Source organism: Crotalus tigris, unplaced genomic scaffold, assembly GCF_016545835.1.
Source record: "Crotalus tigris isolate CLP2741 ecotype Arizona unplaced genomic scaffold, ASM1654583v1 scf7180000024340.7048381, whole genome shotgun sequence".
Taxonomy (NCBI): Eukaryota; Metazoa; Chordata; class Lepidosauria; order Squamata; family Viperidae; genus Crotalus; species Crotalus tigris.
The window spans coordinates 6,189,621-6,212,500 of record NW_024100510.1 but is presented as its reverse complement, the minus strand read 5'-3'; the positions used below and the strand labels follow the sequence as shown (position 1 = coordinate 6,212,500).

Sequence of the window (22,880 nt, the reverse complement as noted above, 5' to 3'; positions counted from 1 at the left end):
AGCATCAATGTATAAGCATTTGAGTCTTTTTTCACTGACCCTGCATTTGCTTCCTACGTCTCTTGTTTTGTATCTGAGTTCCTCTTCTTTCTTACCATTTGGTTGATTGTTTTAAGGTTTATGCATGGGACTAGATTCTAAAAATTGTTTTCCTTCCCCCTCCAGTTTTAGTTTAAAGCCCTTGGGATAACCCAGGGAAATTGTTTTCCAAAAACCTTCTCCCCAGTTTTTGTGAGATGTAGTTCATTCCCAGCCATTAGGCCTTCAGGTAGTTATTATTGACCATGGTCTAGGAATCTAAAATTCTTTTGAAAGCATCATGCTTTAAGGCAGTGGTTTACTTCAAAAAAATCACCATTCCTTCATCTTTTGTTGGGTGTACAGATGAAAATCTCACCTGTGCACCCATCTCTTTTGCTTTCATGCCTAGTCTCTTGATACTGCTTTCAGGCTCTTTGTCATATTATTCATCCCCATATGAAAGAGGAGAAGGTGACAATAATCTGTGGGCTTAATTATTTTAGTAAGTTTTTCAATCATATCTTTGATCTTTGCTCCTGGGAGACAGCAAACCTCCCTAGATAGATTGTCTGGTTTACAAATTGTTGATTCAGTTCTTTTGAGTAGTGAGTCCCCTATCACCAATGCACACCATTATCCATCACATGCCATCATTAGATCATCTCTTCTTTAAATGAAAATATTCTTAAAAGAAGGAGAAAGGAAAGGAAAAATTGCTAACACAGGAGATCATAGATCAACATGCAGCACAAACAGACTTGGCTTCATGACCATATTTTCTAATAGTGCAGACAAAATATTTCTGGATGTACCTAAGCAAATTATGAACTCCGCAGATGATATCACTTTTAAACTTAACACTAATGATATTTTCTGTATCTTTGTAACATTTCCCTCATATATGAATTTGGTTTGGTCCTCTAATATGTGACAAAGTTCTTTTATGTTTTAGCACTAGTTCTTCAAAGATTTATTTTTAGATTTGCTTTTATTCAGAAATTTTGAGACCACTTGACTCATGGTGATTCTGAGTTCCTTACAGTTACAGTACATAGATTTATAAATGGCACAAAGACATACAAAAACGAAATGTTCTGAGATGGCACGTTTCCTGGAGTCCCACCATTAATTGATGGACTCAAACTGTTTCAATTTGCCCGATGTTATTAATAGTTGAATTGCACTCAGAAGTCTGCCACAGTTAGTCCAATGAGCTCATGTGGGTATAATGAGGCACAAACACTATCTACGCTGCCAGATACTGGGCCAGATATAGTCACTGAGTGATCTTCAAGAAAGCCACATGTAGAGCAGATCACAATATTTCATTAATGAAGTGACTAATGCATGAGTGATTGTGTGAAGGGCCACAATCCAATGATCACAGTGAATGACTACTGTATCATTCAGAATGTAGTATTTATAAACTCCCATTTAAAACAAAATTCAGAAGGTGTCATATTTGTCATTTTATTCTCCTAGGTAAAGTCCAAGAAGAAATTGCAAAAGAGATTGGCGACTTCCAGCCGACAACAGAAGACCGAGCAAAAATGCCTCATAGCGATGCCGTAATTCATGAAATTCAAAGGTTTGCTGACGTCGTCCCCACCAATTTGCCACATGCAACCACCATGGATGTAACTTTCAAGGGTTTCTTCATCCCCAAGGTGATCAGTCTAAAATCACTGCATTGTATAAGATCTAATCTATCATGTACACTACAGTGTGGTAGAAAAATGAGTCCTTAAATGAATGGATTTGGCTAAATGAAGTTGATCTGTACAGCTATAAGACCACAGCCTGTTATGCCTTTAGAAAAACACTCCTAGATGCATATTTCAAAGTGCCAATGGCAGATGTTTTTCTTTGGTATCTGGCATTCCCAAACTGCCCCCACATCTTGATTTATGGGAGATGCTTTCCTCTTATTTCATTTTTTATATTTTGCTCTCATCTGCTTCTCTTCGGTAAGTCTTTATTATTTGTTTTGGGTTCTTCATTTTGAGTCCACAAGTTTAAGGTATAATGTTTCAGTATAGTAAAACAGGGCTTTTCAACCAGTGGTACAGGTACCACCTGTGGTATATTGGCACTTGGCAGGTGGTACGCAACCATCCTAGAAAAGTGGTAGTGGGGGAGGGGAATGAGCTGAACTGATGACAGCACCGCACAAGCCTGACCGAGAGATGGCTGCAGCTGCAGGGCTGTCAGGGCTCAGCAGAAGCGCCAGGATCAGTGCCGTTTTCTGGCTGATTGGTGCTTCTTTGGGGCTCTCAGGGCTCAGTAGAAGCGCCAGGATCAGCACCAGGCTCCAGCTGGAGCTCGGCGTTAATCCTAGTGCTTCTTCTGAGCCCAGAAGAAGCGCCGATCAGCTGGAATGTTGCAGTATCTCGAGGATCTTTTGATTTACATTCAGATGCTTGTCAACTGATTCATATTTATGATGGTCACAGTATCCCAGAGTCATATGAAGTGACCAAAACCTGCTGCAACCACCCAGCAGACGGGGGGGAATAAAAACCAAACACCCCCCCGTTGCCAATCCTCAAGAGAAATGCTCACAACAATGAAAACTCGGACAGGAGGAAGAGCGCGGCCAGGTGGGCAGGAAGGTGTCTTGCTCGACTGTGGCTTGGGGGCACTTTTTTCAGTGCCATTGTAACTTTGAACAGTCACTCAGCGAACTGTTGTAAGTTGAGGACTGCCTGTACTTTTATCACTTGTTTCCTTTTTGGGGGGGGTCATTAAGTTTTTGACACCTTGCTAGGTGACTGGTGCTACTTGGATGTTGCCATATCCTAAAAGTGGTACAATGGATGAAAAGGTTGAAAAGCCCTGTAGTAAAATACAGCTTACCATCTATTTAGAATTGGTCCAGCTGATAGTCAATTAATTTGCTTGATATTTAAATTTTTTGAATCTGTCAATTTCTCTGTGCACAATAATTAAATCATTTTCTGAGGTTTTCACGGGTGTTTGTATGTAGGCCTTTGGTTATTTGGGTTTTCTCCCGCGACAAATTGGAAGTGTCTTGGTGACGTTTCGACGAAGTCTCATTCGTCATCTTCAGGCTGGTGTTTTTGGCTTCATGCTTCTAGGAGCAATGTGTGATCGTAGCTGTTTCTTCCTTTTAACTGCCAGTGGCAGTATGAACTGATTGGGTGGGAGCTTGGCTGTGTTCTGATTGGGTGGAGGTGTGTTCTGATTGGTTAGGAGCTTGGCTGTGCTCTGATTGGATGGGAGGTTGGCTGTGCTCTGATTGGATGGGGGAGTGTTCTGTTTGGGTGGCGGCTTTGTTGTGCTCAGGTTAGTCTGAGTTGCAGGAGGATGTGAGATGCTGAGCTGAATCGCTATTGTTTGGCTTCGCATTTGTGGTCGTGCCTCATCTTCATGGTTGGTGTCAGTTTGCTTCATGTATGGATTGGAGGGGTTTAAAGTGGCTAATGATGCAGCTTGCTTCTGGTTTGTGGTCATGCATCATCATTGGTGTTTGCTTTTTGCGTGGATGTGTGGTGGTGACATCCTGTGTGGTTTTTGTGAGTGTGGGTCTGGTGTCATTCTTTGTGTTGGGGACTTGTTTGTCAATAAAGGAGGGTTTCCAAATGGCTGGTAGGCGGGAGGTATCATCTCATTTGTTCATGCTGTGTGGGCATTTTTCTATCTCAATGGCTTCTCTGATTATTCTGTTATTAAAGTGTTCAGTTTTGGCGATAGTTCTGGTCTTTTTAAAGTCAATTTCATGTCCTGTGGCTTTAAGGCAGTGGTTCTCAACCTTTCTAATGCTGCGACCCCATAATATAGTTCCCCATGTTGTGGTGACCCCCCAACCACTTATACATCACCGGGTGCCAGGGGCGTGGCCAAAGAAAAGGGGAAAAAAATGGTGGACAGCCTTGTTTGGCAACCCCCGTGAAATGGTCGTTCGACCCCAAATGGGGTCCTGACCCACAGGTTGAGAACCACTGCTTTAAGGTATTGGATCAGGGAAGAAGTTGGTTCCTCTTTTTTGACTTCTTCCCAGATGTTATATGTTTGGGCACCCATACACTCATCCCCCACTCTGGTGTTCTCTGTGTCCACCGTCTTCCGTTGTTCTATCTGTTTACTGCATGAGCGAGTATTTACTCCACCTCTCTCTCCTCCTTCTCTCCCCCTTCATGTCATATGTTCCTCGCTATTGCTGTTATCGATGTTTCTCTTGCAAATAGTGCGTGTGCAAGTGTTGTGTGCCCGAGCCTCCATACTCCCACTCCCCCTCCTATATCCACCGTCTTTCGCTGCTGGTGGCTATTGTTTCTACTCAAAACGGGTTTAAAATACTCATCCTGGGTGGAATTAAGCTGCTGGTGGGGATACTCTTTATCAGTGATTGTTTGTCCCTTCACAGATCCAGGTGAAAAATTACTTCCCCCCTTCCCACAGCACGTATGGATGTTCATTCCGCTTTCTCCTTTTTCTCTTCCTCCCCTTTTTTTTCTATCGTGCGATCCTCGCTGTCGCCATCCATAACATCAGATTCCAAGGTCTTCTTGCTGGATCTTCCAAGTTCTCCACTGCTGTTATCAGGCTTCAAAGGTGGGGGTTTGTCGGGATGGTGTTGGTGAAGACGCGGGTCCCCCCTCAGCGAGCGCTTGCGTGTATTCAGCAGCAAAGAACTCCTCAGTTGTTCGTCAAGATGGCACTGGTGTTGGTTGAGTGCTGTAGAGATGTTCCTGGTGCATCGAGGGTTAATTAAGGCCCCGTGTACTTGTTCGGGGTGGGGATCAAGTACCTCTTTGCAGCTACAATCCTGTAAGCGTCGGCCAAACCGCTTGTGGTGATTGGAGTGGTAGTTAGAATCCCATTTCCTCAATGCTTGTTGCGCTAGGTGTAAATCAATATGACGGTTGATTGAGTCTCTGTTGGAGAACCAAGCCTCTTTCAATAGCCGGCCTCCTTTAGTGGCATCCTCAGACATAATGTGTGTATTCTCAAAGTCAAATTGGTGGCCATGTTGTGCCATATGCATCCATATTTGGGAATGCTGTTCACCCCTTCTTATGGCTAATTTATGCTCATGTAAGCATGTTCTTAAACACTTAGCTGTTTCGCCCACATAATTGCCATTGCAATTTTTACAGTTGATTTTATAAACTATTGCTGATTTATCCATGGCAGAAAGTGGGTCCTTACAACGCATGACTTTGGACTGTAATGTCTGATTAGATTTGTGAGCCACTTCTATCCCATAGGGGGCCAGGGGGCCAGCAGTCTAGCTGTTGCTTCCGAGACTGCTGGCCCCCTATGGGATAGAAGTTCAAGAGCCGGGTGCAAATGTCAGCCAAACCTATTTGAGTCATCGTTGTTTACTGGCTTTTTAGCGCTGATGATGTTGGGAGTCCCCAACGAAAGCTCGGCGGTTTTTAATAAAGTATATTTTTATGCCTAAACTCTCCTGATGATCGTATTTTATTTATTATATATATATATATATATATATATATATATATATATATATATATATATATATATATATATTGTCCAAATAATAATGATCACCAAGAGAATATCTATAAAAATAGAAATTTAATCCACCGAGCTTTCGTCAAATACACTTGACATCGTCAGGGTTAAAAGGCAAACTACGGGGGGAGTCTTATATACAGTTGTTTAATGCCTGTTTCCGGCTCCTGGAGCGCGTCATAGGCCCCAGCTGATCGGGCTGAGTCCTAAGCATACGCCCCACGTCAGCATCTATCTCCGTTCCATGGTTAGTTTGAGTTCGATTATATGTTGCTTCGTTAGTTGTTACCGGGTTGGGAGCCCAAGTCCTTTTTCCTTCCCTATTCGTAACCCCTCCACCATCCCAGACATCACTTCCCTTTGTGAGCGGGGGTAGGCAATTATCCACACTGCCTTCAATATCACTACATGCCCCAAGGCTGCTTTGATCAAAGCAGCCTTGGGGCATGTAGTGATATTGAAGGCAGTGTGGATAATTGCCTACCCCCGCTCACAAAGGGAAGTGATGTCTGGGATGGTGGAGGGGTTATGAATAGGGAAGGAAAAAGGACTTGGGCTCCCAACCCGGTAACAACTAACGAAGCAACATATAATCGAACTCAAACTAACCATGGAACGGAGATAGATGCTGACGTGGGGCGTATGCTTAGGACTCAGCCCGATCAGCTGGGGCCTATGACGCGCTCCAGGAGCCGGAAACAGGCATTAAACAACTGTATATAAGACTCCCCCCGTAGTTTGCCTTTTAACCCTGACGATGTCAAGTGTATTTGACGAAAGCTCGGTGGATTAAATTTCTATTTTTATAGATATTCTCTTGGTGATCGTTATTATTTGGACAATATGAATATTCCCAAGAGTCGCATTTTTGTTTTTATTTCTATATATATATATATATATATATATATATATATATATATATATATATATATATATATATAGTCCCATTCGTCATCTTCAGGCTGGTGTTTTCAGCTTCGTGCTTCGAGCAGCAATGTGTGGTCTTAGCTGTTTCTTCCTTTTAACTGCCAGTGGGGGTATGAACTGATTGGGTGGGAGCTTGCTGTGTTCTGATTGGGTGGAGGTGTGTTCTGATTGGTTAGGGGCTTGGCTGTGCTCTGATTGGCTGGGGGGTTGGCTGTGCTCTGATTGGCTGGGGGAGTGTTCTGTTTGGTTGTGCTCAGGTTAGTCTGAGTTGCAGGGGGGTTTAAGATTTTGGGCTGCCTTGCTATTTTTTGGCTTCGCGTTCGTGGTCGTGCCTCATCTTCATGGAGGGTGTCAGTTTGCTTCATGTATGGATTGGAGGGGTTTAAAGTGGCTAATGATGCAGCTGTGGTCTGGCTTCTGGTTTGTGGTCGTGCCTCATCATCGGTGTGGCTTTGGGTTTGCTTTTTGCGTGGATGTGTGGTGGTGACATCCTGTGTGGTTTTTGTGAGTGTGGGTCTGGTATCATTTTTTGTGTTAGGGAGTCGTTTGTCAATAAGGGCGGGTTTCCAAATGGCTGGTAGGCGGGAAGTATCATCTCGCTTGTTCATGCTGTGTGGGTGTTTTTCTATCTCGATGGCTTCTCTGATTATTCTGTTATTAAAATGTTCACTTTTGGCAATGGTTCTGGTATTTTTAAAGTCAATTTCATGTCCTGTGGCTTTAAGGTGTTGGACCAGGGAAGATGTTGGTTCCTCTTTTTTGACTGAGTTCTTATGTTCTTCAATGCGTGCACTTATTCTTCTGTTGGTTTGTCCGATGTATGTGGTGGGACAAGTGATGCATGGGATTTCGTATACTCCTTGATTTTCTAATTCAATTTTATCTTTGGGGTTTCTAAGGATGGTGGATATTTTTCTCTTTGTGCAGAATGCTGTTTTGATGTTGTGTTTATGGAGGATCTTACTGATTCTGTCTGTGGTGCCTTTTATGTATGGGAGGAGGGCTTTGCCGTTTTCTGGTTCTTTGTCTTGGGTTTTAGTGGGGGTTTCTTTTTGGATTAGGTTTGTAATCTTATTTCTTTGGAATCCATTGGATGTTAGTACATTAGTGAGAGTGTGTAGTTCGGTTTTTAGGTGTTGTTCGTCAGCTAAGTGTTTTGTTCTGGAGATGAGTGTCTTGGCTACAGAGTTGATCTGTGCTGGGTGGTGGTGTGAGAGAGCGTGCAGATAGAGCGTTTTCTTCTGGTAGATGGTGTGTCCTAGGGAGCCATTGGATTTCTTGTAGACTAAGACATCCAGGAAGGGAAGTTGGTTGTTAGCTTCTGTTTCCATGGTGAACTGTATTTTGGGGTGTAGGCTGTTGAGGTGTGTGAGGAAGTTGTCCAGTTTTTCTTTCCCATGTGGCCAGATTATGAAGGTGTCGTCTACGTATCTGAGCCAGAGTTTGGGTTTGTGATCCGATTTTTCTAGAGCTTGGGTTTCAAAGTGTTCCATGTAGAGGTTTGCAATGACAGGTGAGAGGGGTGATCCCATGGGTGCTCCTTCTGTTTGTTTGTATTTTTGTCCATTATAGATGAAGTATGTGTTGGATAGGCAGTGGTTGGTCAGATCTAAGATGTGTTTGGGGGGTTATATTTGTTTTGGATAGCTGTCAAGGCTTCTTTGATAGGCACTTGGGTGAAGAGGGATATGACATCGAAGCTCATGAGTAGGTCGCTGGGCTGTAAGTTTTGTTTCTTTATGATCTCTATAAACTGGAATGAGTTTTTTACGTGTGAGGTGATGGATTCTGCATAGGGCTGTAGTTGTTTGGCGAGAAATTTGGCTAGGTTTTGTAGAGGTGAGCCTATGGAGCTGACTATAGGTCTGAGTGGGGTTCCTTCTTTGTGTATCTTGGGGAGACCATAGAGTTTGGGCATCTGGATGATTTCTCTCTGGGAATGATTCTTTGCTGGATCTCTTCGCTAATGGGGGAGGCTTTTATTTTGGATCTGGTGGTTTTTTCCAGGTAGGTGGTGGGATCTGTGTTTAGGGGTTTGTATGTGGAGTCTTGGAGTAGGTTGGTTAATTTGGTTTGGTAGTCAGATGTGTTCATAACCACCGTGGCATTGCCCTTGTCTGCTGGTAGGATTATTATGCTGGTGTCTTCTTTCAGGTTACTTAGTGCTGTCTGTTCCTCTTTGGATAAGTTGCTTTTGGGTGGCTTGCTGGTGCAGAGGATGTTGGTGATTTCGAGTCTGATTCTGTTAGCGTCATCGGGGTTGATTTTGGTCAGGCTGGTTTCAACTCCACATATAATGGTTTCAGTGAGGATGTGTTTGGGAGCGAATGCAAAGTTGAATCCTTTGGAAAGGACATTGGTTTCTGCTTTGGTGAGGATCCTTTCTGAGATGTTATGCACTGTTTGTTTAATGTGTGGCTGTGAGGGAGGAGGGGTTTGTTTCTGGCATTCTTGTAGTCTTCGGAGTTTGTTGGTGTGTGTATCTGTCTTGAGGGTGGTCTATGTTTTGGCTCTCCAGACGGCGAGTTGTTTGGATTTCTCCCAAAGTGCGGGGTGGATCTTGTTGCTGAGTTTGAGGTGGAGTGTGAGGAGATCTTTGTTAATTCGGTCTAGGAGGAATCTTTTTATTTATTTATTTATTTAATTTAATTTATATGCCGCCCAATCCCAAAGGACTCAGGGCGGCATAAAAAATTAAAACAATTATCGAGAATAAAACAATAAAATAATACAATCATACCACAAGTCCGATCATGTCCCAGTCCCCCCCGGGGACATCAGCCCCAGGCCTGCCGGAACAGGAGGGTTTTAACGGCCTTCTTAAAGTCCGGCAGGGTGGGAGTTGTTCGAACCTCGGGGGGAAGTTGATTCCACCAGGTCGGAGCCACCACAGAAAAGGCCCTTCGCCGAGGGCCCGCCAGCCGACATTGTCTGCCTGACGGGACCTGAAGGAGGCCCAATCTATGGGACCTCACCGGTCTCTGGGAACTGTGCGGCAGTATGCGGTCCTGTAAGTAACCTGGCCCTATGCCATGAAGGGCTTTAAAGGTGATAACCAACACCTTGAATTGCATCCGGAGACCCACGGGAAGCCAGTGCAGCTCGCGGAGGATAGGTGACATGTCGGCGTACCTTGGCGCGCCCACAATCGCTCTCGCGGCTGCATTCTGAACCAACTGCAGCCTCCGGACGCTCTTCAAGGGTAGCCCCATGTAGAGCGCATTACAGTAATCCAGTCTTGAGGTGACTGTGAGTAAAGCCTCTCGGTCCAGAAAAGGCCGCAACTGGTACACCAGGCAAACCTGGGCAAAGTTCCCCCTGGCCACAGCCGATAGATGTTGTTCCAAATTTAGCTGTGAGTCCAGGAGGACACCCAAGTTGCGTGTCTGCACTGAGGGAGGTAAATTTGCCCCCCCCCAGGACTAATGATGGACCATCCAGTTGACCTTTGGGAGGCAAGACCCAGAGCCACTCGGTCTTGTCAGGGTTGAGTCTAAGCCTGTTCACCCCCATCCAGACCCTCACATCTTCCAGGCATTGGCACATCACATCGACTGCTTCACTGAAAGGACATGGGGTGGAGATATATAATTGGGTATCATCCGCGTATTGATGATACCTCACCCCGTGTCGCCAAATGTTCTCACCCAGCGGTTTCATGTAGATGTTAAAAAGGAGGGGGGACAGGACCAAGCCCTGAGGCACCCCATGATCGAGGCGCCTAGGGGTCGATCTCTGTCTGCCCACCAACACCGACTGTGACCTGTCAGAGATGTAGGAGGAGAACCACCGCAATACGGTGCCGTCCACCCCCACCTCTCCAAGACGACACAGAAGGATACCATGGTCGATGGTATCGAAAGCTGCTGAGAGGTCAAGAAGCACCAGGATAGAGGAGTGACCCCTATCCCAGGCTCACCAGAGGTCATCGGTCAGTGCGACCAAAGCAGTCTCAGTGCTGTAGCCGGGCCTGAAACCAGATTGAAAAGGGTCCAGATAATTAGTTTCATACAAGGATCGCAAGAGTTGGGACGCCACCACCTTCTCTACAACCTTCCCCACAAAGGGGAGGTTGGAGACAGGACGAAAGTTCTTCAAAACAGCTGGGTCCAGGGAAGGCTTCTTGAGGAGGGGCCTCACCACCGCTTCCTTTAAAGGTTGCGGGAAAGACCCCTCCATCAAGGAGGCATTGATTATTGCCTGGAGCCAGCCCCATGTCACCTCCCTACTGGCAGAGACCAGCCAGGAGGGGCACGGGTCCAATAAACAGGTGGCGGCATTCATTGTCCTCATGGCCTTGTCCACTTCATCAGGGGTCACAGGCTCAAACTCGCTCCAGATAACATGAGTAAGACCAGCCCCTGGCAACTCGGCTGGCACTGCCCAGTCGGAGTCCAGGTCTCTCTGAATCTGAGCGATTTTGTCCGAAAGAAACTGAACAAACTCCTCAGCTCTCCCCTGCAAGGGTTCCTCCGCCTCCTCCACTTTAAGAAGGGAGCGGGTCACCCTAAACAGGGCGGCCGGGCGAGATTCTGCGGACGCAATAAGTGCGGAAAAGTGAACACGCTTTGCCGCCCTTATCGCCACTAAATAAGTCCTAAGGTAGGCTCTTAATAGTGATCGGTCAGATTCAGAGTTACTGGCTCTCCAACGTCGCTCTAGACGTCTCTTGTGGTGCTTCATCTCCCGGAGCTCCTCGGTAAACCAAGGCGCCCTCCGGGGACCAGCACCAAAGAGAGGTCGCAAAGGCGCAATTCGATCCAGGGCCCCGGACGCCGCTTCATTCCAGGCTGCAACCAGGGACCCGGACGAGTTGTGGACAAGGGAGTCAGTTATTTCCCCAAGTTCCTCCTGGAACTGATCTGGGTCCATTAGGCGCCTGGGGCGAAACCACCTAGTCGGCTCCCTCTCCCTGCGATGGGGGAGTGATGCTCTGAAGTCCAGCCTCAATAGGAAATGATCTGTCCATGACAAGGGTGAGATCTCTATTCCTCCTAATTCCAGATCATGTCTCCATGATCTCCATTTTTGTGTGAAGTTCATTTCTGATTAGGGCCAATTCTGTTCTTTTCAGGATCCGTTTGGTGGCTGCAGAGTTGGAGTGGAATTTCAGTGGGAAACATGTGGGGATTAGATTTTGATCTCGGCAGTTGCGTAGGAATGCGAGGTCGCATAAAATGGAAGCTCTTTGGACTTCAAGTTTTTCATAGGTCCTAGTCAGATGGTGGATTTCCTCCCCGTAGAGGTTCGATATTTGTTTTCTGAGGTTTTCGCGGGTGTTTGTATGTAGGTCTTTGGTTGTTCGGGTTTTCTCCCGCGTAAAATTGGAAGTGTCTTGGCGACGTTTCGACGAAGTCCCATTCGTCATCTTCAGGCTGGTGTTTTCAGCTTCGTGCTTCGAGCAGCAATGTGTGGTCTTAGCTGTTTCTTCCTTTTAACTGCCAGTGGGGGTATGAACTGATTGGGTGGGAGCTTGGCTGTGTTCTGATTGGGTGGAGGTGTGTTCTGATTGGTTAGGGGCTTGGCTGTGCTCTGATTGGCTGGGGAGTTGGCTGTGCTCTGATTGGCTGGGGGATTGGCTGTGCTCTGATTGGCTGGGGGAGTGTTCTGTTTGGTTGTGCTCAGGTTAGTCTGAGTTGCAGGGGGGTTTAAGATTTTGGGCTGCCTTGCTATTTTTTGGCTTCGCGTTCGTGGTCGTGCCTCATCTTCATGGAGGGTATCAGTTTGCTTCATGTATGGATTGGAGGGGTTTAAAGTGGCTAATGATGCAGCTGTGGTCTGGCTTCTGGTTTGTGGTCGTGCCTCGTCATCGGTGTGGCTTTGGGTTTGTTTTTTGCGTGGATGTGTGGTGGTGACATCCTGTGTGGTTTTTGTGAGTGTGGGTCTGGTATCATTTTTTGTGTTAGGGAGTCGTTTGTCAATAAGGGCGGGTTTCCAAATGGCTGGTAGGCGGGAGGTATCATCTCGCTTGTTCATGCTGTGTGGGCGTTTTTCTATCTCGATGGCTTCTCTGATTATTCTGTTATTAAAATGTTCACTTTGGCAATGGTTCTGGTATTTTTAAAGTCAATTTCATGTCCTGTGGCTTTAAGGTGTTGGACCAGGGAAGATGTTGGTTCCTCTTTTTTGACTGAGTTCTTATATTCTTCAATGCGTGCACTTATTCTTCTGTTAAGTTGAATAAGTTGACAAACGACTCCCTAACACAAAAAATGATACCAGACGCACACTCACAAAAACCACACAGGATGTCACCACCACACATCCACCCCTTGTACCACTTTTAGGATATGGCAACATCCAAGTACCACCAGTCGCCAAGCAAGGTGTCAAAAATTTGATGAAACAAAAAAAGAAAAAAAGTGATAAAAGTACAGGCAGTCCTCAACTTACAACAGTTTGCTTAGTGACTGTTCAAAGTTAACAATGGCACTGAAAAAAGTGCCCCCAAGCGACAGCCGAGCAAGACATTTTCCTGCCCACCTGGCTGCGCTCTTCCTCCTGTCTGAGGTTTTCATTGTTGTGAGCATTTCTGTTGAGGATTGGCAATGGGGGTGGGGTGGGGGGGTGTTTGGTTTTTATTCCCCCCATCTGCTGGGTGGTTGCAGCAGGTTTTGGTCACTTCACATGACCCTGGGATACTCTGACCATCATAAATATGAATCAGTTGCCAAGCATCTGAATGTAAATCAAAAGATCCTCGAGATACTGCAACATTCCAGCTGATCGGCGCTTCTTCTGGGCTCAGAAGAAGCACTAGGATTAGTGCCGAGCTCCAGCTGGAGCCTGGTGCTGATCCTGGCACTTCCACTGAGCCCTGAGAGCCCCAAAGAAGCACCAATCAGACGGAAAATGGCACTGATCCTGGCATTTCCGTTGAGCCCTGACAGCCCTGCAGCTGCAGCCATCTCTCGCTCAGGCTTATGCGGTGCTGCCACCAGTTCAGCTCATTCCCCTCCCCCACTACCACTTTTCTAGGATGGTTGCATACCACCTGCCAAGTCCCAATGTACCACAGGTGGTACCCATACCACTGGTTGAAAAGCCCTGTATTAAGAGGACATACTCCTTTTCATATACTTTTTTTATCCTTTCAATTTTTAGGGTACGTACATCATTCCCTTGCTGACTTCTGTGCTCCATGATGAATCTCAGTGGGAGAAGCCTCACGACTTCTATCCTGAGCATTTTCTTGACTCTGAAGGAAAATTTGTGAAAAGGGATGCATTCATGCCATTTTCTGCAGGTGAGATTCTCTGATGTCTTAGAGTGTGTGTTCTATAAAAGGCAACTCTTAATTCCTTGTTGAAAACAATTGATAAAAGCTTGATCTCATAGACCTTATTCTGACAAGAGTTTAGGCCTCATGGACAGGCTCATTCAGGGACGAGTATGTTGATTCCAGAGTCTGCCAGGGGAATCCTCAGCTCTGTGCCTGAGTTACTGTTACTCCTGCTGTGCTGGCCTCAGCATCTCTGCGTTTTGGCAGTCCAGGAGGAATCTTATCTTTCAGCCTTCCTGGCTCACTGGGGCCTTCAAATGGACATAGAGCTTTGGGTCTTCTTAGCTTGGACCCTTTATTAGCTTTACTTAAGCTTTTATTCTTAGGTCAGAGCAACGTGGCAGAGCGTAAAATGCAACAAAGCAAAATAAAATAAGAGTGTTAGAGAGAAGGGAACTGGATTAAAATTAAACCAGAGCTACAATTAAGTACAATTTAAACAATTCTTTCTAAGTTTAAATGACAACGAAGCAAAAACAGAACCCTGAATTCTAATGGTTTGAAACACATCTAACATAACCTAATTCAGTCATTTGAGGTCCAAGCCCTTCAGCTCACCTACTGTTAGTAGTTTGGCCCCGATTTCATTGTAAGCTGGGCAGTAGAGGAGCGATACAATAATATTTTCCCCTTGAAAGACCACACAGAGACAGACATGCTGTTCAACAGGGTGCTTATCAGGATGAAAATATCCTGACCACAGTCGGATATTTATCAGCATTCTTTTCAAGAAGGCTTTCTCTGACATTTTCTGTTTCAAGAACTAAAATTTCCCCAAAGAGCAGAGAATTAGATAAGCAGACGAGATTCCCTGGAGAAGCCTAAAATCTTCCCCATGAAGTTATTTTGGATTACGTCCAATTGAGTAATAACCACGCGTGCCAACACTTATCTTGGCTGCATAAATATCTCAGTTGTCACCTTGCTCCACAATATATTAATTGCCCTCCTCTGGAATAAAGAACTTAAGGATATTGCCCACCCCTTTTTTCCCCATCTGCAGGACTAATAAAATGTCATTGCCAGATAGTTAAAAGGGAGGCATTATTCCATTTGTTGGCGTTAATCTGCCATCTTTTCTTACTTTATTTACAAATTAAGAAATCTGCTGCCATTTAGTGGTTGGAAAAGTTCTCTGTTTCCATTTCTTTACTGCATTTTTACTTCTTTCCATATCTTTGATCTGTTATTGTTTTCTTGTGTGCTGCTCTGTCTGTGGCCATAGGACATTGGGAAACCATGTGAAATAGTTTAAGAAACCAATAAACACATCTCCCTCCCTCCCTCCCTCCCTCCCTCTCTCTCTCTCTCTTGCCATCTATGCTTTCTTCCAGGTCGGAGAATATGTGCTGGTGAGAACCTTGCCAAAATGGAGCTCTTCCTCTTCTTTACCAGCCTCTTGCAGAAATTTACCTTCCAGCCACCCCCAGGAATTTCTAAAGATGACCTGGACCTGACTCCTTGTGTTGGGCTTACCTCCACTCCCATGCCTTACAAGACCTGTGCTGTGTTACGCTGATCTGACCAACAACAACAACAACAATGTTATAATAAGCTGCTTTCTCAGTCTTGAATTATCTTCGTTTTGAGAGGCACAATTTAACAACAGAATTCAGTATTGTCTATATTTCATCTGTTGTTTAAAAAAGGAATGGTAATAACCTATAAATTCATGAAATGTAGATTCTGATAGGAAAATTAGTAGAGAAGTCATGAAATGCAAAGTGCTTTTCTTTTCTTTTTTTCTTGCCATTTGTTTCCTTAACTTTTTACTATTTTTTGGTCTTTTTCAACTTAAGAAGTGGGTATCTTCTTTTTTTCTGGAGCAGTCCCACAATAGTCAATTTAGATATTTGCTTGTACACCATCCAGAATCCCTCTGGGAAAGCGATGGGCAGTATTACAAATTTGATCAATAAATAAATGCCTCGGTGTCAATTATATTCTTTCTTTAAAAATATTAATGTTAGTAATGGTAGAAGTAATAATAATTATGATTAAAAGGTCCACTCTAGACCAGGGCTTTTCAACCTTTTCACCCATTATACCACTTTTAGGATATGGCAACATCCGAGTACCACCAGTCGCCTAGCAAGGTGTCAAAAACTTGATGACCAAAAAAAAAAAAAGGAAAAAAGTGATAAAGTACAGGTAGTCCTTGACTTACAACAGTTCGCTTAGTATTGTTTGAAGTTATAATGGCACTGAAAAAAAGTGCCCTCCAAGCCACAGCCGAGCAAGACACCTGTCTGGCTACCCGGCAGCGCTTTTCCTTCTGTCTGAGGTTTTCACTGTTGTGAGCATTTCTGTTGAGGATTGGCAGTTAGGGTGGGGTGGGGGATGTTTGGTTTTTATTCCCCACATCTACTGGGTGGTTGCAGTAGGTTTTGGTCACTTCACATGACCCTGGGACACTGTGACCGTCATAAATATGAATTGATTGCCAAGCATCTGAATGTAAATCACAAGACTGTGGAGATGCTGCAACATTCCAGCTGGTCGGCACTTCTTCTGGGCTCAGCAGAAGTGCCAGGATCAGCACTGAGCTCCAGCTGGAGCCTGGTGCTGATCCTGGCACTTCTGCTGAGCCCTGACAGCCCTGCAGCTCCAGCCATCTCTCGCTCAGGCTTGTGAGGTGCTGCCATCAGTTCAGCTCATTCCACTCCCCTGCTACCACTTTTCTAGGATGGTCGTGTACCACCTGCCAGATGCCAATGTACCACAGGTGGTACCCGTACCACTGGTTGAAAAGCCCTGTTCTAGTCCAACCCCTTGCTAAAGCAGGAGACCCTATACCATTTCAGACAAGTGGCTGTCCAGTCTTTTCTTAAAAACCTCCAGTGATGAAGCACCTACAATTTCTGAAGGCAAGCTGGTCCACTGGTTAATTGTCCTCACTGTTAGGAAGTTTCTCCTTAATTCAAGGTTGCTTCTCTCTTTGATTAGTTTCCATCTGTAATTTCTTGTCCTGCCCTCTGGTGCTTTGGAAAATAAGTTGACCCCCCTCTTCTTTGTGGAATACTGGAATACTGCTATCATGCCCCCTTCCTAGCCTTCTTTTCTACAGACTAGCCATGCCCAGTTCCTGTGACTGTTCTTCATATATTTTTGTCTCCATGCCCTCTTCTTAACATTTTTTCTAAAAATCTCAACGAAATTTTTGTAATGTGGTTCAAATAAGTTTAAATCTGTTTACAAAAGTTTTGTAAATCCCATCCATACATACTGTTAGCAAAGTTCAAATGAAATTTCTAGGGAGGAGAGAAAGAAAACTAAGGCAAAGATTTGAGGTTCTCTCTTATATACGCGGTCTGATGATTCAGTAGAAAAAGTAGATGGGCTATGTCTAATGTGGTTCTTTGAAATACATGCTTGTATCACTTCAATATTTATTTGCAGATGGTACAACAAAATTTAGCTACATTGCTGTGGAAAATTTATTGCAGCATGCTGAAATTAATGCCCTTTGAAGTTTGAGGACAGTTAAATGATATAAGTATCTTGCTGTTTTAAAAGGAGAAGATTGCTCAAAAAAATGTTCTTAGGAAGAACAAACTAATCTTTGGTCTTTAATATATTATTTAAATACACTAAATGCATATTCATGCCCTATCATTAAGAGAACTTCCCCAGAAAAGCCAAGATACTGAAGTTTTTGTGAAATGGTCCTGAACCATAACTGTCCTCTATAAGGAAAGAATTCAAACCTGTGGGACAAAACAGTATTTTATAGTATGTGTTATAATTTAAGTCCATGCACCTGTTTTGACTTTAGATACTTGCTTCCCTCCTTATTACTACATTTGGGACACAGTGGACTATCTGAAATATAGTTTTTAAAATTTGTACTGCACCCTTTCCAGAAGAGTAAAATAAGAATAAGATTCCAGCTGAGCACCAATGAGTAATTGTGTGCAAGCCTTAGCTAAATGTAGCTTCAGTGCTACTGGAATATACTGTGCTCCTCCGGAGAAATGCATTTTTGAGCATGTTGAATAACATAATTTTGATGTGCACTGCATTTAGTAGAGCTATGGAAAACCATGCCAAAATATTTAAAGGATTTAACTTGCTTGATGTTCCGATTATTTATTTCCTAAGCGTGCAATTTAGATCTTTTTGCAAAGATCACAATCTTAGTTTTACTATACTTGATTTTGAAAGTGTCTTCTAAGTAATAATTAGCCAGAGTGTTCAGAGCTCATCTAGATCTAATTTGCATTTGTAATAAAATGCTATATCATCTGCATATAACAAGGATGCAATACATCTATTAGCTAATTTTGGAGGGTGATGTTCTAAAACCCAAATCGTCCTGCAAAGATGCCTAGCTCAATCCAATTGGCATAACTAAGTCTTCAGGCCATTTTGGGAAGTTAAAAGACGGGTGCAGTTCTCACCTCAGGAGGTACAATGTTCCAACAAAGAAGTCTCTTCTGGATCCTGCCAGCTGGAAGTCCTTGATCAACCGGGTCTGCAACATGCATCTTATAGCAGTGTGGATTAGGCAAGACAATCCTGTTCTGGTGAGATGGTTCCTTAGGTAACCTGGACCCATGCCATAAAGAGTTTAAAGGCAATAAACTTGAATTGGATCTGGAAGCAAACAGGCAACCTTTTGCAGCTTATATAACAAAGGCTGCCCTAGGAGCCCCAAGACTGGACTATGCAGCTGCATTCTGTGCCAGCTATAGCTTACAAATACTTTTCAAGGGTAGCTCCATATAGAGTGCTTTGCAGTAGCCCAGATGTGAGATGACCTGGCCTGAAGAATTGAACACATGGACCCATGATCCAGGAAAGGTCCAAACTGGTGCACAACACAAAGTTGCACAAAGGCTTTCCTAGCCACTATTGCCACCTTTGAGCAGGAATCAAGAGTCCAGGAGAACCCACAGGTTGTGCGCTGGGTCTGTCTGGGACAGTGTAACCCCTTCCAGAATAAAAGATATTAAAGTCCCATATCCTGAATCTCCACACATCCAAAGCCATTCAGTCTTACTAGGGTTCAATTGAAGCCTATTGTCCCCATCCAGACCCCCCCCCCCACACACAGACTTCAGACACAGAGAGGGCAATGACAATATCACTTGGGTCACCATGGATGGAAATGTAAAATTGAATATCATCAGCATACTGATGGTACCTCATTGTTTGATGGCAGATGATTTCACCCAGAAGCTTCATGTAGATGTTTAAAAAGAGTGGAAAGAGAAAGAGGGGTCAAGGAGAAGAAGGATGAATGAGCTACCTCCATCCCACTCTCACCAGAAATCATCAATAAATACAAGTAATGTTGTTTGTGTTCCATAGTGTGCTTGAAATCTCACTGGAAGAAGTCCAGATAATCCATTTCATCAACACAAGGTGCCACACAAACATTTTTTAAACCATGTTTCCTAAAAAGTGAGAGACTGAACAAAAATTATCCAGACAGTATCAAGATTTTTTTTTTTTTTTTTTTTTTTTTTTTGAGGAGGGAGCAGACCAAGGTCTCCCTGAAAGTCTTGGGAACATCTCCTCCTGCAATGAAGAATTTATCACTACCTGAACCCATTATTCATATCGGGGAATACTTTCTTATTCTACATTTTTTAATGTCTAGTTTCCTATAATCTAACAATCTCTTATAAATGAAAGTTCTAGGATTACTTTTCTAAATAATTAAGGGAAGAGTGTTAGAGGAGTATCCAGTATGTAAAGATGAAAACATATTGTGAACTAGAATTGCTGCTCCTCCCTGCTTTGCGTCAATGATAATGATGTTGCAGTTTTCCCCCCCAAAATAAACACATAATCTAAGTGCATGAAGTGATTTATGGTATATACATCACACCATACCAAATTCTCCAACAAAGGTATTGCTTTTCAGTTGTCAAAATTGGATTCCCCTTTATGATAGGTTTAGCTCAGTTATAAAAATCAAACTGGAATTGATGCACTTATTCATTAGTGCACCTCACTGGTGGCTAATAAAGAGGGAGAACTACAAGGTCTAGCATACAATATCAGCTACAAACATTGGCATGACCATGGGATAGCAGCAGAAAGTACACAAAGTTTTAATCATTTGCATTCAAGGTTGTTTAAATTTTGCATCCCAAAATAGCAATATATTTACATTCAGTCATCTGAGAACTTTCAAGTGAAATAAAATATTTCTATGGCTCTATCCTAAGTGCCATAGAAAATTGTTTTGACATCTTGAAATTAAATTAATTGATTTTGGTTTAGAACAATTAATTTTACAGCAAGAAAAAACTTTAAATGAATTCATTAATTTGTTAATATTGGTATAGTGGATTCAAATTATTCTCTAGACTATATATCTACCACCATGGATCAAATCTTCCTACTCTTCTTAATTGCATATATTAAAGTTGATTTTTAATTGAATTGATGAGGTTCTCAAAAAGAAAAATGAGACATCAACAATTGCTCTCTCCTCTCCTCTCCTCTCCTCCTTCTCTCCTCTCAGAAACGAAAGAAGGCCCAGAACATCTGCTCAAGAAAAATCAAAGCAGTAAATGAGAATTTTAGTCTCTTTCTGAACATCAAAAAAAAAAAAAAAAACAAGCTCATGACCACTGCAAGGAATGGAAATATTAAAAGATAAATTGATGATGAAGAGATAGAATGTGTTGAAAAATACACTTTGCTAGAGTCCCGGATTGCTCAAAGCAGTAAATGCAGAAATAAATAAAATGTCATATTGCACTGGGTCACACAACAATGATGAACATGAGGCAAATATGGAAAAGGAAGGACATCAGCCTGGCAACCAAATGTAAGTTAGTCCACTCTATTGTGTTCCACATCCCTATCGATGGTTGCGAAAGTTGGACCATAAAAAAGCAAGAGAAGAAAGAAAATCAACTCAATTGAACTGTGGTGCTACAGAAGGTTCCTGCATATTCTTTGCATAACAAAGGTGAGTAAGAAGCAAGTACTGGGGCATATTATGCCAGACATGTCACTGGAAGGAAAAAAATCACAAAATTGCATTTTGCTTATTTTGGCCATTTAATGTGGGGGAATTCACTGGCGAAAGCAACGATGCTTGGAAGAGTTAGTGCTAAAAGGGAAAAAGGCCAACAAAGAACAGGGTGGCTGGATACCTTCAAAACGGATACCAGCCTGACCTAGAACAACTCAAAGAAGTAATGCAAGATAGGAAGATTTGGAGAGACGTGGCCCATAGAAGCACCATGAATCAGACACACTGAATGGATAACATCATGATCATCATGATCATGATCATGATCATCATCATTCAATTCAACTCACAATCTGCTTTGCTAGACAGTGACTGCAACAGAGCTTTACCTGCCCACAAACTTTTTCTGTGCAGCCAAAAGGGCAATGAACCCAACAAGGATGGGACAAAGTTAGTTCATTCTTTTCCATTCTACCTCCACATATAGTATGTAGAAATTTAAGGGTGTAATAAAGATCTGTAAGAACTTGTACATATACATATTATGGGAATGTGTGGGAATCAATTAAATGGAGAAAGTAACATGATGTAACTTTTGATCCACCCACTGCTGTTTTGTGAACCACAGCCTTTTGCCAAGAGGAGTCATCTAAGATAGAGTTGTCTGATCTTGGTGTTGCAAAATCTCTCTTGTTTTGAGAACTTGCACTGTATCAGTCACAGCCAGAAAACAGAACCAAGGATTGAGAACAAGAGGGGAACCTGTAAGAGAGAGCTAAATGACTATGTTTTCCTAAGTAAAGGATAGATACAAGGATGAGAATGTACAGATTTTTTCCAAGAGGCACTGAGCTAAAGGGAGCCTGTCTTCTGAAAGTATCCAATCTCACAACTACAGTATTTCATTCTGTGAAAATGAAAAGTATTTCCTTTGCTTAACCAATAGGCAGATGTTTCAGGATTACCCTTTGGGCGAAAACTTTCACATTTGTTGGAAGCTTTTCTAACTGCAATTCATAGTTCTTTCCAGAACAATAACTCTGCAAGGACTTGGACTGGAATCTAGAAAGGAGCTTTGGGGTGGCAGGTGGGGGGTGAAGTCATATACAGAATATTCATTGACACCTTCTAAAAGCGGCAGCTTTTGCGGGACTCCTGTGTTAGCCAAGCATTCCCAAATAGATTCATGTTTCAGCTGAAAGTGCATCAGTGCCCACTCCATTACGCACCTTCTTTGAAGCCACAGGCCCATAACAGGCATAGCAAAGTTTTCAGGCTTTCACCTTAGCTGTTGCAGCAGAGAAGAATGTCTCTTTTTCTGTTCTTGGGAATAATTGATGGATATGTTGCATCCAAGAAAAAATGATCCAAAGGTGCCAGCAGAGAGAACAAGTGCTTGTGAGTTTAGAAATAAAACAAAGGCTGTGATGGGAAAATCTATAATCTTAGAAGAAACTATGCAGACGTTTAAGAACTCAAAATTAGTTAATGGTCAGAGTCAGCATCAGGGAAACTTAAGGAGGTTGGTAAAAGACATATAGGGAACTATTTAAAGCAAAGGGAAAAAAGACATGAGCAAAGTGATTTGAATCAATACAATGAAATGCAATAAAATACAATGCTCTAGGACATGAAATATCCAACTTAACAAAAGGAAATGTCTTACATGCAACACATTTAAAGAAATGGATTACTTTGCAGTTGTGGGCCATACTCAAGAGATGAGAAAAGTTACAAAGCACAGTGATTCCCAATCAGGTTATTTATTCGGCACAAGCTTGCATCTGGCTTTCATATTTTGCTTTGACACAGGCTCTGCACAGGCTCTGGACAATCTAAAATCTGAGCAGTGGTGGGATTCAGCCAGTTCACACCACTTCAGCAGAACCAGTAGCTAATTTTTTGTTGCCTAAGCCTAGAATGGACTTCCGGAAGCAGCATCCACACAGAGAACTGATAGTTCACATATTTGAATCCCATCACTGGATCCAGGACTGAAAAAGCAGTAATGGGAGTGAAGGGCTGTTCAAAGGAGGAGGAAGAAGGAGAAAGTGGGAGAAGCCCGAAGAAGACCTCCTCCATCACCCTGCAAGCACTGACTGAGGCTGACGCCCTGTTCCATGCAAAAGGGAGACCTCCTCCATCACCTACGGACAAGGGCAGAAGGAGGAGCGGATGGAGCAGACATGCTGCAGGCCAGTGGCAAGCGGA

At 43.3% G+C, this 22,880-nt stretch overlaps 1 protein-coding gene across 1 annotated transcript in view; it reads left to right on the top strand.

Annotated features, from left to right (window-relative positions):
- The window catches only part of LOC120300393 (cytochrome P450 2K6-like), a 44,843-nt gene extending 29,173 nt beyond the window's left edge, over positions 1–15,670 (top strand). Inside the window, exons 7-9 of the mRNA XM_039326342.1 lie at positions 1,504–1,688; positions 13,555–13,696; positions 15,067–15,670. Of these exons, the coding sequence (XP_039182276.1) occupies positions 1,504–1,688; positions 13,555–13,696; positions 15,067–15,251 (512 nt within the window). The 3' untranslated portion in view covers positions 15,252–15,670. The remainder of the gene's footprint in view (positions 1–1,503; positions 1,689–13,554; positions 13,697–15,066) is intronic.
- The last annotated feature ends 7,210 nt before the right edge of the window (positions 15,671–22,880 follow it).